Consider the following 14,906-nt stretch of genomic DNA (forward strand, 5'->3'; position numbering starts at 1 on the left):
AATTTTGAAGCTCAAAGTTCAGTGAGATTAATACGTAAGATAAGAAAGCAAATATGCTTGATAAGTAAATAATATTATGTAAGTTATGAAATAAAAAGTAGAAGTTACTTGAGATAAGGTTATTAAGCCTTCTCGGGGATCCAAGAACCTGGTAATTTGATTGGATTGATTAAAAATAGAGAAGAGGGGACAAGGGTAAGGGTTTAATATTTTTAAAAAAGCTAACTATGAGCCAGTGGTGGGCTGTAAAAATTGAGAAGGAACCGTCAGGTACTGAATATCTCCTATGAGTATAGTAGGTGTCTTCACCCAGTCAAATAATAGGCAAACTGACACTCAGGAAAGTTAAATAACTTGTCAAAACTCCACACAACTAATAAAGTAATTGAGTCTCTGATTTTGTATCCACTATTAAGTCCTAATAGTGCATGAACCTTTAGTTAGGTTTGAGTCTAAATGACTGTGGGAGTCAAAGAAATAGCCCTTAACAGATAGTCTAGAAGTCAAGAAAATGGGAAGGAATATAGGAAGTACACCTTACAGGAGGAGGTGAATTCAGTTTTGTATGTAAGCATCATTATTTCAAGTTAGAGTCTAAGTGGTGGTAAGTCATAAGCAGTTCAAAATAAGGAAATGGTGATTAAAGAGCCCTTAGGAAAGAATGAGTTAAATTGCCAGCATGGACAAGCTCTCAAGGAGTTGTAATGATGGGACTTAGAGGATTTAAGACCTGAACCATCTCAAGCATGCTGAATTAGGAAGTACGAAAGTAAAGATTTCTCAATGGGTAAAGAGCTAGAGCCAGTGCAGTACATATATTTTTAACAATCCATTTTGAATTAGTTTTTGGCAGATAGTTTTGGAATTGTGTATACTTAAAACCCCCAGAGTATAAAAACATGCAAAATCAAGAATTCCCATAGAGATTACATTTCTGCCATTGCAAGTTTATTATGATCTTCAGTGTACAGCAAGACTTTAGCAATACAGAAATCATTTATACTTAGTGGAAACCAATAATCCAAGTTTTTGAAAATCAGTTTTATATCTGTATTACTTTTGAGTTTGAAAACTAGATCTTCAGAGGAACTTTGAAAATGAATTAACCTTTTAAAATATGAAATATTGAGTACTGTGAAGGAAAAAATGAAGTGTAGACTTACTAAAGATTAATCTAGTATTTTTACTTTGATGTAGTTATGAACATCACAAATTTTAACATATAAGTGACTTAGAACAGAAGTACAGTTTTGGCCATGATTGACTTCATACTTGTTGATTTAGAAGATTTCATGGAGTATTTGTTATAGGAAAATGAGAGACTGTATAATTTATAACCAAATTTACTTTTCTATTGAATATATTAATTATGGTAGAGACCAAAATATTTTAAATATCATGAAGGTGGTGAAGAGGGGAGGATGAAAGTACACAAAGACCAAAGCATAATTTTTTAAATTAATTTTTTTATTAAGGTGGCATTAGTTTATAACAAATTTCAGGTGTACAACATTATAATTCAGTATCTGTATACTGTAGTGCATGGTCACCACCAAAAGTCTAATTTCCATTCATTACCGTAGATTTCACCCTTTTTACCCATTTTGCTACCCATTTCATTTTCCTCAAACCTCCCTTACCCTCTTGTAACCACCATTCTGCTATCTATATCTATGAATTTTTGTTTCGTCAGTTCATTTGTTACTTTTTCTGTTTTAAATTCCACTTATGAGTGAAATCATGTGGTTTTTGTCCTTTTCTGTCTGAGTTATTTCACTTAGCATAATACTCTCAAGATCTATCCATGCTGTCACAAATGCCAGTATTTCATTTTTTATGGCCTTACCACATCTTTTCTATCCATCAGTAGACACTTAGGTTGCTTTGATATCTTGGCTATTGCAAATAATACTGTAACAAATAAAGTGGTACATATATCTTTTCAAATTAGTGTTTTCATATTCTTCTGATAAATACCCAGAAGAGGAATTGCTGGATCACATGGTAGCTGTATTCTTAATTTATTGAGGAACCTCCATACTGTTTTCCATAGAGGCTGCACCAGTTTACATTCCCAGCAACAGTGTATGAGGCTTCCCTTTTCTCCATATCCTCTCCAACAGTTGTTATTTCTTGTCTTTTGATAGTAGGCATTCTGACAGGTATAATATCTCATTGCAGTTTTGATTTGCATTTCCCTAATAATTAGTGATGTTGAACATTTTTTCATATGCCTACGGGCCATCTATATGCCTTCCTTGGAAAAATATCTATTCAGATCCTCTGCCTATTTTTCAATCAGGTTGTTTTGTTATTGAGTTGTATAAGTTCTTTGTATATTTTTTGGATATTAATCCCTTATTGAAAGTATCATTTGCACATATCTTTTACCATTCGATTGGTTGCCTTTTTATTTTGTTGATTTCCTTTGCTGTGCAAAAGCAAAACAGAATTTTTAACTGAAATTTGCTTGTTTTATTCCTCATATGTTAGAGAAAAAATGTTATACTTATCTATTTTATTTACAATTTTTAAAAAATTACTGAAAAATCATTATACAATCTAGAAAACATAAACCTTCCACATTTTATAATCATCTTTACTATTTATAATTACATTATAACATTTCACATTTTGGTTTTAAAATTAGATTCATTGCTGTTACAGAAAGTTTGAATATCTAAAATACTGACTTGTTTTTCTCTTCTCTCCCTTCCCCCTACCCCTAGTGGACAAACTACATTCATGGGTGGCAGGATCGTTGGGTAGTTTTAAAAAATAATGCTCTAAGTTACTACAAATCTGAAGACGAGACAGAGTATGGCTGCAGAGGATCCATCTGTCTTAGCAAGGCTGTCATCACGGTAAGCTTCTGTTCTCTTTCATTCAACAAATATTTATGAAGCATCAGCTACACACCAAGAAATGTTCTAGGTGTTTGGTATACATCTGTGAACAAAATAAAGATCCTTGCCCTCATGGAGCATACAGTTTAATATTTTTTCCATAAAGTTAACTTAGGGTGTTTATTACTGCATTATATAGACATGTAATATTTACCTACTTGGTATTGCAAACTCTTAAACAAGGCCTTCAGAAAAAAAGATGTTAGAAGGCTTTGTATATGTTGAGATTTGGAACAGTTACTTGGCAGGTTATTGAAAATGTTAAGGTGGGAAAATTAAAAAATACATATTTTAACATTTTAAAATTCTAACTTAAGATATATAAATCTATATTTGCCAACTTTTTGATGTAGAGCTACCACTATTCCTTTGAATGTGGAGTTGAGAGTTGTTCTTGTGTAAGCTATTTCCATAATCCATGATTTACAATTTCCAGTGATTTGCAAAGTGAAATAAAAGCTTAAAGATACTTTTGAAAAACCCTAAACATAGGTTCTTTCTTGCTATTTATGATTTTCCCTACTGTTTTACAAATGTCTCACCTTTATCTAATTCAGTACCTTTTAAAAGTATGAGTCACCTATATTGAGTAATCTATTTAGTTTTCATTCAGCATAGTTTACATAGAAACAAACCTTCTATACTTGTACTCCATACACTTACATAATGTTTAATTATGCAAATTGTAGAAGTAAACTAGTATAAGTAGGTTTGGGAACAATAAACTGACTTATTAAACATATAGCTCAAGTAGTGAGATCAGAAGTGACTGAATATATTAAAAATAGTATATTGAGAGTGGTCAGTATGCCATAGCATATTTATTTAATAAAGGACATAAAAGTTTGGTTAAGGCATGTCAGTTTAATGGAAGTCAATTAAGGTAGCTATTATAGTTAAAATCTAAAAATGGCTATATTAAAACTGAATCATAGATTTTACTGATACATTCAAAGAGAATTCACATTGTGATAGAATTTATATTGTTTATAAAAGTAAAAAGTACTTTGGATCTGTGTTGATGTCTAAATCTGACATTATGTTTATGGTTCACATTTAAGAAAAATCTTACAGCATTTTCTTATCATTTTTCATACATTCTGCCCCATTCAGATATTCAGAATTTGAAAATAAGCTTAGTTGAATACTGAGATGGAAAAAATTACAGATGAATTATTTGGAAATATTAAGAATGAAACTACTATCTGTTCTTAGGTACAATTTTAAAGATATATTTTAAACATAAAGGCTCAGTATTTTGACTAGTATGTGGTATATTGTATATTTTGAAATTGTATCTAGTTTTGTATTTTGAGCTTTTATTTTTCTTAAGATAAAACATTATTCATGCTAGAGGACAGAATCGTGGATAGAAATGTCTTATTTGAAATGTCTTTCATAGATTCTTCCTCTCCTTCTTTCTTTTGCATATTGTCAGATATTTGTTACAGTGCTGGAGTCTTTGAAAATAATATGTTGATGGCTGATATGAAAATAGGAAGGAATGAAATTTTGCCTTTTTTACTAAGTAATAGTATTCTCAAGGTACCATGTTAGTTTATGTAAAGTTAAATATAGTTATCCTGTCTTAAATTATGGGCTGTGATAATAGTGCATGTCTTATTTTGGAAAAAGGAAAGTTTTCAATAAACATTTACATTGAGTCTTTTAAGGAGTAAACAATATGTTAGTAGATTTTTTTTGTTGTTGTTATATCTGTATTTGCATGCAGAATTGGTAGAATGAAACAATTTGAATATTTTGAAAGGAGGGATTAGGTAGAGACAAGATAGAAATGTTCACCGGACTATTATTCACTGGACTTAGTAGTAGAGAAGGCAGAAAGATCAATGAGGCAGCAGAATTTGAGTGGTAGTCTTAGATACAGTGGAACAGTTATAGGGAGAAACATAAGCATTTATATTCCTGAATTCCTTCAACTTTCAGTCTGTTCTTTGTTCATGGGCTCGCAAGTTCATTGTTAACGTATTTCAAAGAAATTACAAAATATAACAATTCAGGAACTTCTCAGATAAAGTTTACAAATAGAATATGTACCTGAGTTAAATTTTTAAAATGTAATACTAATCTTAAGTGAGCATCCTTTGCTTTTCTTAAATATAGGCTAATTATATGTATTACTTCATCTCTGAAGACAAAGAATAATCATTGATGTTGAATTGGTCACATGATACCCTTATGAAATTGATAGTATTCATATATACAGAAATCAATACTTGAAAAGTTGTGACTTTACTATGACCATTCATTAACATATAACATTAGTTGGTGAACCTGGTGTTTGAGCCTGCCTTTTCTTCTTTTTTTAAAATTAATTAATTAAATTGAAGAAATGATTTAAATATCTTGTTCCCCCACCACCTACTGCCCCCCTTCCCCTCTGGTAACCACTAGTGTATTGTCCATGGGTCTCTGTTTGTCCTATTTATTTGTTGCTTTTAGGTTTCTATCCCACATCTACATGATATGTGATTTTCAACTTTTTCAGTGTGGCTTATTTCGCTTAGTATGATTATTTCAAAGTCCATCTACGTTGTTGCAAATGGCAGTATTTCATCTCTTCTTATGACTGAGTAATACTCCGTTGTATACATGTACCACAGCTTTCATGTCCTGGCCACTGCGAATAATCCTGCTATAAACAACAGTGTTGAGCCTACCTTTTCTGTTAGAACCTAATTCATTGTTAACTTCACTTAATTAGTTTACCAATTCAGTAATTCTTAATTTATTTAAATTATATCCTTTGGCTATGTGATAATAAATTAGGGAAATACTTCCAAGGAACAAAATATTTCCTGAGAGAATTTGTTTGTTTCCTGGAAATTTTTAATGTGAAGATTTAGCTTTTTATGTTTTTCCAAATGACTAACCATGTAGTCTAATACTATTAATTGAATAACTCATCTTTTCCCTACTGGTTTACAATGACAACCTTTATTATAATGGATTCTTATGTGTATTTGAGAGCATTTCTGAGCTCTACTCTTCAGTTGATTGGTGTATTCCTTCTTTTTGTACTGTGTTTAAAATTATATTGCTAATATTATACTAACCAGTTCCTTAAACTGCTAATGTTCCTTTTGTGAAGATAAAAGAAGTAGTTAATTTGCAGTTACTGAAGTTAGAAGATCTTTTGGGAATTAGATAGGTAGATATTTTGGTTTCATGGAAATTAATAGTAATGTCTTTAGAATTGGTATGCCTAAATTCTGTATTCCCAAATCTCACTGTAGATATCTGACTCTGTATACTTAATATCTTTTAGAACTTCTTTAGTTACCAAATAAATGGAATTTCTATTCTTAACACGTTTGTTATAGGGAAATTTATTCAACAGTTTCGTGCTTTAATATTTTCAGAAGGAAAAATCCAAGGCAGTAAAAATCTTTATTGCTAGATTAAAAGGAATATTAAAGCCAGATAGCTTTTAGGTAAGTAAAAGCTGGAAGAGAAGTAGTTGGAAGATCCTGGCAAATTTAAAGAAGCCAAGAGAGATGTAAAAAGCCAGGGAAGGAAGTGTTCAAAATAAAAGTTTTAAGTGACAAATAAAGAATAGTCATATCTAAAAAGTTTTTCGATGTGGAATTGTAAAGGAATAAGTTATGATAGATGTTCAGCAAATTGGATATCATCAAGTTGAGTCGTGCCATAAATAATTATTATATAAGGAATTCCAGATTAGTGAGAAATCTAAGAAGTTGGCCTTGTTATCAAGTGTGCAGTTTTCAATATTGAACTGTATTAGTAAGAACTGAAGGAAAGAGAGGAAGGCATATGCAAGAAGTAAAAGCACTAGATAAGAAACTAGTTGATAATTCTCATTAGAGAAGCATTTGACAGTGAATTTCTAAAGAACTTAAAAGCTTATACTAGTAAGATTTATGTCTTGAGAAGCTAATATCTTCTCAGCAGTTTATTTGGAAATATCTTTAGATAACTTGAATGTAACTCTAATAATGTAACTCGAATAATTTGAATATAGTAAGAAATATTTAAAATATTTGGTAAGAGATTTCGAAATAGGGAAACATAAAAAAGGATACCGGTTGAAATCTAAGACCCAGAATGTTAAAATAACTTGCCTCAAATTATACAATTACAAAATACATTTGTTTGCTAGTGTTCTCATAATAATGTACCACAAACTGGGTGGTTTAAAGAACAGAAATGTATTGTCTCACAGTTCTGGAGGCTAACGGTCCAGATCAAGATATTGTCAGGGTTGGTTCCTTTTGCTTTTGATGATTTGCTGGTAATCTTTGACATTCCTTGGCTTACAGAATATCGCCCTGATTTCTGCATTCATGTTCACACAGTGTTCTCCCTGTGTATATGTCTATGGCCAAATTTCCCCATTTTATTAGGACACCAGTCATATTCGATTAAGAGCCTGTTCTACTCCAGTATGACCTCCTCATCCTGACTAATTACATCTCCAGTTACCCTATTTCCAAATGAAGTCTCAGTCTAAGGTGCAAAGGTTTAGGGTTTTGACATAGAAATTTGGGAAAACACAATAAACCTGTACACAAAATATCAAAGATAAGACTGGAACCCAAGTCTCCTGATACCCATCTGGTGTTATTTTGTCACGTCACTGAGCATAGGAAAAATGCATATTGATGCATTTTATTTTATGTAAGACTTGCAGGAATACAACTGTTAAATATTTATAAAGCAGCTCTTTAAAATTTGTGATTTACTATTAATGTCTTTTGTTAAATCTCTGTAATAAATATGGTCTGAATTTTAACATTCAAGTTTCCTTAAAACAAAGAATACACATAATTTTCTAGATTTGCTTGTTTGGAATAGTTAGCAAGAGGTTTGTTTTTATCATTTTGTTTGAAGGTCTTTTAAGCTTCACATACACTAGTTTTTATTTCGTGTTTTTTTATTTAGCATTTTATCGTAATTTCCAAAATGCTTAAAATATTATCCAGGAGCTCGGAAGTGAAACCTGAGTTTAGATCTTAGCTCTGTTTCTTATGGCTAGAAGTACCTTTGGGCAGATTACTAAATTTCTTTGAGCCTCACCTTCTTAAAGATTGGGGCGGGGAGGGAGGGTGGATAAGATCTAAGTATGGAATGTTCGAACAAGTATTAAATGTAACATAAAAGCACTTGTACAGTTCTTGGCACATAGTAGGCATTCAAATTTTTTAAATTTATTTTGCGAAATGTTTGTATTGGAAATAAAGCCTGAAATTTTAAGAAAAAGAATAGAAGCTGGCAAAGCCTTTTATTACAGGAGTCAAAGTTGTAGGTGACTTTAGAGTGAAAATATATGGCATGTCATATTTGAATAGATTCTCATGCATTTCCTGTAAGCACATTTCTTCTACCAAGTGGTTTTATATCAGTATATATCTATAGTGATAGATAGATAGATAGATATAGTTATATATAGAGTTAATTTTTTAATATGCTTTCTACATGTTCCTGTTTTTTCCTTGTTTCACTTTTTTTAGAGCATGATATGCCTTTTTAAAAATGATTTACTGAGTTAATTTATGTTAGTAAAATTAACCCTTCTTAAGTGTATAATTCTATTTTTCACAAATGTGTGCAGTCGTGTGATCAAGATATAGGCAATTTCCATCATCCCAGAAAGTTCTCTTCCACCTCTTTCCATAGTCAGTTCTCTCCCCATCCCAACCTCTGGCAACTACTCTTCTTGTAGTTTTGCCTTTTCTAGAATGTTATATAAATGGAATCATACAGTATGCAGCTCTTTGTGTCTGGCTTTTCATTTCATAATGCTTTTGAGTCTTCCATGTTTATGCTTGTATTCCCAACTTGTTCCTTTTTATTACTGAGTTCTATTCCACTGTATAGATGTACCACAGTTTGTTTATCTGTTCATGGATATATATTTGTTTTCAATTTGAGGCTACCATAAGTAAGCGTGCTGTAAACATCTGCCTATAGGGTTTGTGTAAACATGTATTTTTATTTCTCTTGAATAGATACCTAGGAATGGGATTCCTATGTCCTGTGGTAGATGTAAGTTTAACTTTATAAGAAATTGCCAAATGGTTTTCTGAAGTGGCAGTACCATTTCATATTTCTGCTAACAATGTTTGAGAATTCCAGTTGTTCAACATTTTTATCAGCACTTGTTTTTTTTTAATCGCAACCATTCTAGCAGGTATACCGTGATATCTCATTGGGGTTTCAATTTGCATTTTCCTAATGGCTAATGATATTAAACTTCTTTTCATCTGCTTGGTATTTTTATCTCTTTGGTAATAGGTCTGTTCAGATTGTTTCTGTTTGCCTTCTTAATATCGAGTTATTAAAGTTCTTTATATATTCCGGATACCATAATTTTTATGAGATTCGCGTTTTTTATAATCAGATATGTGTTTGGCAATTATTTTCTCCCAACCTAGCATATTGATTTTTGTCATTATAATCAGAAAATTATATTTGAATGCATATTCTGCTGTTTTTTTGCTCTTAATTCTTAAGAGCCCTTGAAGGTTGTTTATTTCCTAGTATAGTTTTTAAATTTTTTAAATTTTTATTTTTTAGTTTAAGCTTACAGTTGCATAGTGTTATTTAATTAAAGCAACAAAGCCTTAGATTGTAAATTACCTCTTAACAACTCATCTTGTGGTCAGTTCACAGGGGAAGTTGGTATTGCTGTTGAGCTTCTTCATTGGAGTGAATACTATATAGATTTGACCTGTCATTTCTTCAGTGAAGGAAGAAAACCATGGCTGATTGAGAATGAGATATTTTCTTGGTTACCAAGTTAGAGACTACATAGTAATCCAACAATATTTTCTTATAAGAATATACTCCCACTAGCAAGGATTCATCACTTTAAAAAGATCACTTATAAATTGACTATAAGGAACTGAGAGACCAAGAAGCCATTACCATTTGAAGGTCATCCAGAAATTAAGGTGGTCTCTAAAGTGATAACGTCTTGAGGGCAGGAGACAGGATTAAGTAATGATTCTTGGAAATTTGGATGTAAACCAGATTTCATGAAGTAAGTTTTCTTATGCTGTGAAAGACTTCAAGTGGTTTCATTTGGCTTTTTAAAGAGTAGGAAATTCACTTGTGTAAAGATGTATCTACTTTATTTCCTTGCCCATTAAAAAAAGTAGTAAAGGGGTTAATTTTTTTTTAACCCTAAAAAAGGAAAGCAGGTAAGGGACAATAGAAGATAGGCATTTTAGAAGCTGGAAAACTTGTAGACAAGTGCTAAGGAAGTTAGTAGATCTGAAAAATTCAAATCCTAAGCAAGCAGTAGGGAAAGCTTAAAACTAGATTTACATCACAATCACATAAAACTTTAACAGTACCTGATACCTTTTGAAATAAGAATTTGGGAGTGGAAGTTGTTCAAAATAAGGAGGGTGCATTAAATATCATTTTAAGAAGCAGTCAAATACCCACATTTTTCTCCCCCTACTTTGGGCAGTTGGGTGATTGCTCTACCCCTAACCTGACCAAAGATGGGAGGTTTATTCTATAGAGAAGATAAAATAATGGTGTCAGGGCTGGAGAGTAGGGGAATAAGCATTAGACAATTGAAAGCAAGGAATCATAGAGAATAGAGGGGGATTAAGGCAGGTATGCAAACTGGATACTGAAACCTCATCCCAGTATCCAGTTTGGGTAGTAAAGGGGTTAAGAGCACCAGGAAGAGAGAAGAAGAGAAAGTAACTGTCAACGAAAGTATACAAGAAAAATTCGTAGAAATGAAGGACGCAAGTTTTTACACTGAAAGTGCCAAAGAAGGCCCGGCATGATAGATGAAAAAAGACCCATATTATAGACACACCATTGTGGTGCGTCAGGCAAGTGGGAAGAAAGAAGATTCTGTGTATTTCCAGAGGGAAAAAGCAGATTATAACAAAGGGTAAAGATTCAAAATGACTGTGGACTTCTAAAGAACAACACTAGAAGCTAAAATGCAATGTACCATACCTTCGTTTTTCTGAAGAATTATTTTCAACACTGAATCATGTATCCAGCCAAGCCATTGAGCAAGTATAAGAGCAGAGAAAAGCATTTTAAAATACAAAGGGCTTAAAAAATTAACTCCTTGTTATTTTAAAAAATATCTTACTTTAGAGATACATTGTCTACAAATGGAATATTTGTTGAATTTGCTTCAAAATAATCCACTTGGGAGGGTGTATATTGGAGAAGGGTTGTAGATGAAACAAGAGTAACCATGACTTAATAACTGTCAAAGCTGAATAGTGGTATGTGGGTTTCATTATTCTATTTTTTTTATTTTTACATATATTTGAAAATTCCCATAATGAAAAGTAAGATGCACACATTCAACAAACCTTTCTTCTGGAAAATGTGCTCCATCAAAACAAGAAAGTATTAAATAAAGAAGATATAACAGAGGCCATTGTTTTCAAAGTGTGATCTCCAAGCCAGTTGCATCAATATCCTCTGTGAACTTGTTAGAAATACAGATTATCAAGCCCCACCTCAGACCTAATGAATCAGAGAAACTCTGGATACTGAGGTCCAGCATTCTGTCTTAACAAACCCTCAAGTTGTTTGATGTTGCTAAGGTTTGATGACCATTTTAAAGCAAGAAAAATAGCTGTGCTCACATAATGAATGGATACGACTGGTGGTTTAGTCCATCTCATTTTCTTAACTGCTATATCAGACAGCAGAGGTTTAGATGTTAAAGCGTATTGAAAATTAAGAAATCGAGAGCTGCTTGAATCATGGTGCAGTTTTTATTTAGGGTAAGAATTGAAAGCAGGGTTTTATTTATTCAGAAATTCCCAAAATCAAGGTAAAAATAAGAGACAAACTACCAGAGAATACATCACATCAATATGTTAAATGAAAAGACTTGACTGATGAATACTTAAAATTTGCATTTTTAATGTGCATTATTTTCCTGAAACTCTACAAGGTAGGTTTACAAACAAAAAAGGAAAGCAAAGGCTTGGGGATGACATTATCCAATTGAGGACCATGAAGTTATATTCAAACTGATCTTGTCTGGGAATCTGTTCTCAGGTTTTACTTTCTTAAACACATTTTCATTTTTTTTAAAGTAGCTTTTGTAATTTTAGCATCTTATAGGGTGATCTGGGAAAGTTTCTTTGGCAAAGTAGTACCATATTTTAATGAGTTTTGCGCCACCAAATTTAAGATGCATCATTATTTTATATGTCACATTGTCAATTCTTGTTGATATCATTTGTTATTTCAGAGATGTAAGAATGGAGGAGGGGCTACAATGGGTGAAATGGGTATTTGAATAGAAATCTTAAGGAAGAAAAGGAATCAGGGAAGAGGTGACAGTAGGAAGGAGCAGCGGTCGAAAAGGCCCTCCAGGACTAATGGCAGGAACTCTAAGGAAACCTGTATGTATGGAGTGGAGTATAAAAGGGGGAAAGTAGTAGTAAAAGAAGGCAGAAGTGGTGAGGCCTGATTATATAGAGCCTGTGGGTCATTTTAAGGACTTTGACTTTTATGCTGAGTGAGAGGGTAAGATACTGGAGGCCTGAGCATTTATTTCCTTCTGAGCTATTGTAACAGGATCACTTTTGGCCACTCTGTTAAGAATAGATTGTAGGAGGCAGGGACAGAAGTCGGAAAACAGAATCAGGCAGCCTTAAGAGGCTATTACAAATCATCCAGATGAGAGATGATGGTGGTTTGGATCACAGTTGTAGTGGTGGAGATTATGAACAGTGATTGGATTCCAGATTTATTTTGAAGGTAGAGCTGACAATATTTGTAGATTTGCTGATAGGTGTGAGAAAAATGAGGAGTCAGATGATTTCAAGTCTAAGCAACTGGTTGTTACCATTTACAGAAATTTGGAAGCCTGCAAGAAGAGAAGTTTGGGGAGGCAAATCAGATGATCAATTTTGGATATGTTGAGATGCATCTTAGGTATTCAAGAGAAGATAATAGAGGGGACAGTTGAGTAAAAGTTTGGATGTAGGGAAGAAAGCCTTTTGATTTAGCAATCATTTATGTTGTCTTCCCCCTCTCCCAATCTTTTCTATAAATGGTTGGCAAAATAGTGATTTTTTAACTGCAAACTTCCTTCTACATTTATCAGTCAACATTCTACTGATAAAAAAAAAAAAAACCCTCAACCCTCATTTTTGTCCCATTTGTTAATATAATGGATTCATATTTCTGATTTATGTAATGGATTATATAATCCATCCCTGTACTTATGTATTTTGTCCTAGATTTGGCAACTGGAAATTCCTTCAAGCTGTTTTATTGATCCTTTTGATGTACCACTGTGACTCCTTCCCCCCTCACCCAAAGCACTTCCTTACTTTTAGGCTCAAGATTTTTGAAGGTTCTTTGGTATACCTTACCTGTGCCAGTCCTGGAATCAGCCATTTCTCTAAAGAGCCTTGGCTACTTTGAGTAGGGAATGGTATCAGATTGGGATGAAAATGGGAATCTTACTTCTTACTTTTGCCTTAATCTTCATGTTTTAAATATTGTACCCTTTTTTTCAGCTCCTCTTGATAGCCCTTAGTTCAGGGGCTCCTTTAGTTAAAAATATTCAGATAGAAAACTAAATGTTTCTCACTTTAAATCCATACTTTTTGTTTGTAGCTTCATAGGAACCTAGAGCTTCATATCACTGATTCTCATTTTTTCTGTGTCTCTTTGGCACAACGTAGCATACTACTTAGTCTGTGTTCTCCCTGCTGCACACTTAGGTTTCCTTAGTTGCCTGTGATATATCATTTTGCTCATCTTTTTTCCATCTTCTAGAAATTGATCGAAATCTCTTTTTTGCTGTCCTTATTTCTTAGCCCTAGTTTAATGCATTTTCTTATCATTTTAATGGGCTTTAGTGAGTAAGTAGAGGTGACTATATTGAGTCTACCATATTTAACTACAAGTTCTGCATATTTTCAAAACAAACTGTTGTCCTTTAACAAAAGTATTACTTGTGATTTATAGAAAATATATAGGTAAGAAATTAAAACAATTAACACTAATAATACAGTTTAAAGGTAGTTACTATTAATCTTTCATGTACTTTTTTTCCATACACTAACTTTATTAAAATAGCTGTACAGTATTCCATGGAGTAGGTATTCCTATTCTGCTTTTTTTTTTTTTAAGATAATCTTATTAGACCTTTATCTTACTGAAATGAACTTCTATGAACTTATCTGTAATATATATGCATATGATCAGGACATGGGGGTAAACAATAAGGCAGTCAGAAAAACTCAAATTTTTAGAAATAAAAGATTTTAAGGAATATCCTAGGGGAGATCTTGGTAGTTCAGGTTGAGTAGGACAACTGAGAATAGAAAACTTAACTATTTGTACTATAATTTTTCTAAAGAACTATTGCTATATCATATAGACTTTCAACATACCCTGTTTTCAGCCTCCTTTGTATGTTTGAGGTAATAGACGAGAGAAAGCTAAGTATGGGAGAGCTCAATAAGCAGTATCAAAGGAAGACTCAGTAATCAAAGCATTTAGAAAAGAAATTTGCTTAAAAGGTTTGCAAGGAAATACAAACTTTAGGAGAACTGACTTCCCAATTAAAAATACTATAGATACTTAAAGAGGGAAAGTAAGATTATCGAGTTTATTCTATTCTATCGAGCTATTCTATTCATAGTAGGAAAAAACAGAGTTTTTTAATGTGATTGTATCTTCTAAGGTCATGATACATCTTCAGATATCATCTTTGTAGAAGTCAAGGGTAAAATTGTTTTTAGAGAGTCAGTAAATTATAGGAAAGGCTTGAGCTTTTTTTTTTTTTTATTTGAGGAACTTGGAACTAGATAAGGTAATCCTGGATGTTTTGTTCATTTACAGGATACAAAGTATTTTTCTCCCTGACATTTGGATATGCTGTTCGTACATTATATGGGTGGCAATGAAATGCATCAGTTTGTTATCTAGACTTCAGTTTATTCTCTTAAACACATCCTCTTAACAAATCTCTCATTTTTGTTACCCTGTAGA

At 32.5% G+C, this 14,906-nt stretch overlaps 1 protein-coding gene across 2 annotated transcripts in view; it reads left to right on the forward strand.

Annotated features, from left to right (window-relative positions):
• CERT1 (ceramide transporter 1) overlaps positions 1-14,906 on the forward strand; it is an 83,138-nt gene that overhangs the window by 3,729 nt on the left and 64,503 nt on the right. For both annotated transcript variants that reach the window (XM_016137142.2, XM_016137141.2), the window contains one exon: positions 2,730-2,864. In XM_016137142.2, coding sequence (XP_015992628.1) covers positions 2,730-2,864 — 135 coding nt within the window. The remainder of the gene's footprint in view (positions 1-2,729; positions 2,865-14,906) is intronic.

Source organism: Rousettus aegyptiacus, unplaced genomic scaffold (assembly GCF_014176215.1).
Source record: "Rousettus aegyptiacus isolate mRouAeg1 unplaced genomic scaffold, mRouAeg1.p scaffold_m13_p_8, whole genome shotgun sequence".
Classification (NCBI taxonomy): Eukaryota; Metazoa; Chordata; class Mammalia; order Chiroptera; family Pteropodidae; genus Rousettus; species Rousettus aegyptiacus.